Source organism: Sinocyclocheilus grahami, unplaced genomic scaffold (assembly GCF_001515645.1).
Source record: "Sinocyclocheilus grahami isolate Dianchi unplaced genomic scaffold, SAMN03320097.WGS_v1.1 scaffold1797.1, whole genome shotgun sequence".
Lineage (NCBI taxonomy): Eukaryota > Metazoa > Chordata > Actinopteri > Cypriniformes > Cyprinidae > Sinocyclocheilus > Sinocyclocheilus grahami.
The window spans coordinates 20,669-23,286 of NW_015506976.1; the positions used below are offsets into that span (position 1 = coordinate 20,669).

General features: G+C 36.7%; 1 protein-coding gene across 1 annotated transcript in view; it reads right to left on the bottom strand.

The window, feature by feature from the left end:
• The window catches only part of LOC107572690 (gastrula zinc finger protein XlCGF57.1-like), a 30,326-nt gene that overhangs the window by 10,993 nt on the left and 16,715 nt on the right, over positions 1–2,618 (bottom strand). The window contains exon 4 of the mRNA XM_016259118.1: position 1,967. Coding sequence (XP_016114604.1) covers position 1,967 — 1 coding nt within the window. The remainder of the gene's footprint in view (positions 1–1,966; positions 1,968–2,618) is intronic.

Consider the following 2,618-nt stretch of genomic DNA (forward strand, 5'->3'; position numbering starts at 1 on the left):
TATAAGAAGAAGAAGAAGGGAGTTAGCAACAGCGAGCAGCGGTAGCCAGCATGGCTCACCCGCTGAACACATTGTGCTGTGTCCTGGTTGGGAAGTGTGTCATTTCAAGCCCAGTCTAAACAAGGTTTTTTTCCTATTTAAAAGTGTACATTGCTGATGTTTTTTTTGCAGAGATGTTACATGTGTGTATGGCCTATGTTTGGAGTAATGCTAAGAGTTTAAGACGGTGTATTTTTATGCATTTTAGGTGAGGCTACTACATAACGGTCCAGATTGAATACGGATTTAAAGTTCTCTTGGACGTGAGACCGTAGTCTGAACTATTCTTGACTGTTCCTGGTTAGGAAGAGTCTGGTGTTTGAGAGCTGTGGCGTGTTTTCATTACAAGAGGTTGGATTATTCATTTGCTATCAGCCAACTTCAGCTGCGGACAGTGTTTGGACATTGATGTACTACAGATAAAGCATTTGATTTAAGTCTGAGCTGTTTTTAAGAAGTTCTGTAACTCTGTCGTGACGTACCCGCCAGTGAGCAAGCAGTGTTAATGATGAACTGCTTCACTATACAGGGAGTGAACTGAGATGCATCTCTTTTGTTGCTCATGTGTGGAGGTGCTTTACTATAAAACACTATCTTCATTACTGTTATTAGATAGATCATAACATTACATTAAAGATTATTGATTCATTCCAACGGTCTATATAAACCTATCTGAATGGGTTGTACTGATTTAAACTCTTTAAAAGATTCAAACACAAACCTTTCTTCAGCAGAATCAGATGCAGGAGCACGGCGCAGACTTATGACATCATGTCACCACACCAAAATAAAAGTCCTGCTCACACAAAACAGAAATGTGACTAAACATCTTTTAAGCTCTCAGATTCACAAACAGGTTTCCATTTATTGAATCAATTTACAATCATAATTTTACTCCCCATACAGAATTACAGATCCATGGAGAAAAGAAACAAATCTGTCTTCTATAAGGAATGTATTGTCTGTCTTTGATCTTATTGATTTCAGCGGTAATGTACTTTTATATCAGCAGTTCTGATTTTAATTCACTTTTTGTGCAGTTTAAATGAAAATAGTTAATTGATTTGACAAAATTTGATTGACAAAATATGATAAATAATACTCAGCTGTTAGTCTTTATCTACCCTTATTAAGAGTGAATAGTGTTCAGTTTCTAAACACAAGATGCAATAACCAGTTTACTAGAAACACTGTAACTCTAGAGAGAGATCATCACAGGGATACAGAAATATATCACACATGTTATGATATTAGTGAAGTAAATGTTGTTTTGCGGGAAACAAAATACCTTCACTATCCAGTTGCACCTGTAGAAACTCTCAGATGTGAAGATCAGGATCAAAAATAAGAATCAAAGATATTGATATTGTTTTAAATTGTAGGAATTAACTACTGTTCAGACATCGTGCTTACTGCTCGTTACTTTTGCAGATTTTAATTTCAGCAGATCCGCACAGTGCGCAACATATGTTTGCCACCAACACTTAAAACTTTCCAGACTGGATTATTCTTAATTTAATATAATTAATAAAAATTTATTTTATTTTTTAAGACCTCGGAATAAGAGAGAAACAGACTAATATTAGTCTAGATTTAAACTGACAGAGTTTATTGTTCCAGAGTTTGGGTGCTAAATAGGAAAAGGATCTGCCGCCCGCAGTTGATTTTGACATTCTGGGTATTATCAAATGGCCAGAGTTTTGAGATCGCAGCGGAGAGCATAGGCCGTAATTTAGTTTTGAGATTGCAGCGGACGTGAAGGACTATAATGTGATATGAGCTTACTCAAGTTTTGAGCAGTTAAACCATTCAGGGCTTTATAAGTAATTGGCAAGATTTTAAAATCTATACAATGTTTAACAGGGAGCCAGTGCAGTGTTGACAGAACCGGGCTAATATGGTCATACTTCCTGGCTCTAGTAAGAACTCTAGCTGCTGCATTTTGAACCAGCCAATAAAGCATTACAATAATCTAACCTTGAGGTCATGATGCATGAATTAACGTTTCTGCATTTTACATTGAGAGCATAGGTCGTAATTTAGATATATTTTTTAAGATGGAAAAATTCAGTTTTACAAATGCTAGAAACATGGTTTTCAAAGGAAAGATTGCTATCAAATAGCACACCTAGGTTCCTAACTGATGACGAGGAATTAACACAGCAGCCATCAAGTGTTGAAGGCAGTGTTTTAGGTTATTACATGCAGAGGTTTTTGATCCAATAATTACCACCTCTGTTTCTTCAGAATTTAGCAGTAAGAAATTACTAGTCATCCAGTTTTTTATATCAACTATGCATTCCGTTAGTTTTGCAAATTGGTATGCTTCGTCGGGCTGCAAAGAAATATAGAGCTGAGTGTCATCAGCATAACAGTTAAAGCTAACACCATGTTTCCTGATGATATCTCCCAAGGGTATCGTGAAAAGCAACGGTCCTAGTACTGAGCCTTGTGGTACTCCATACTCAACTCAGTCAAAGGAAAGGACGAGTGGCCAAGAGTGGGATACCATGATCTTTGTAGAGAATGTCGCCGTAATCTTTAGACATTGTACATTCAGATGGGACTAAAATCACTGA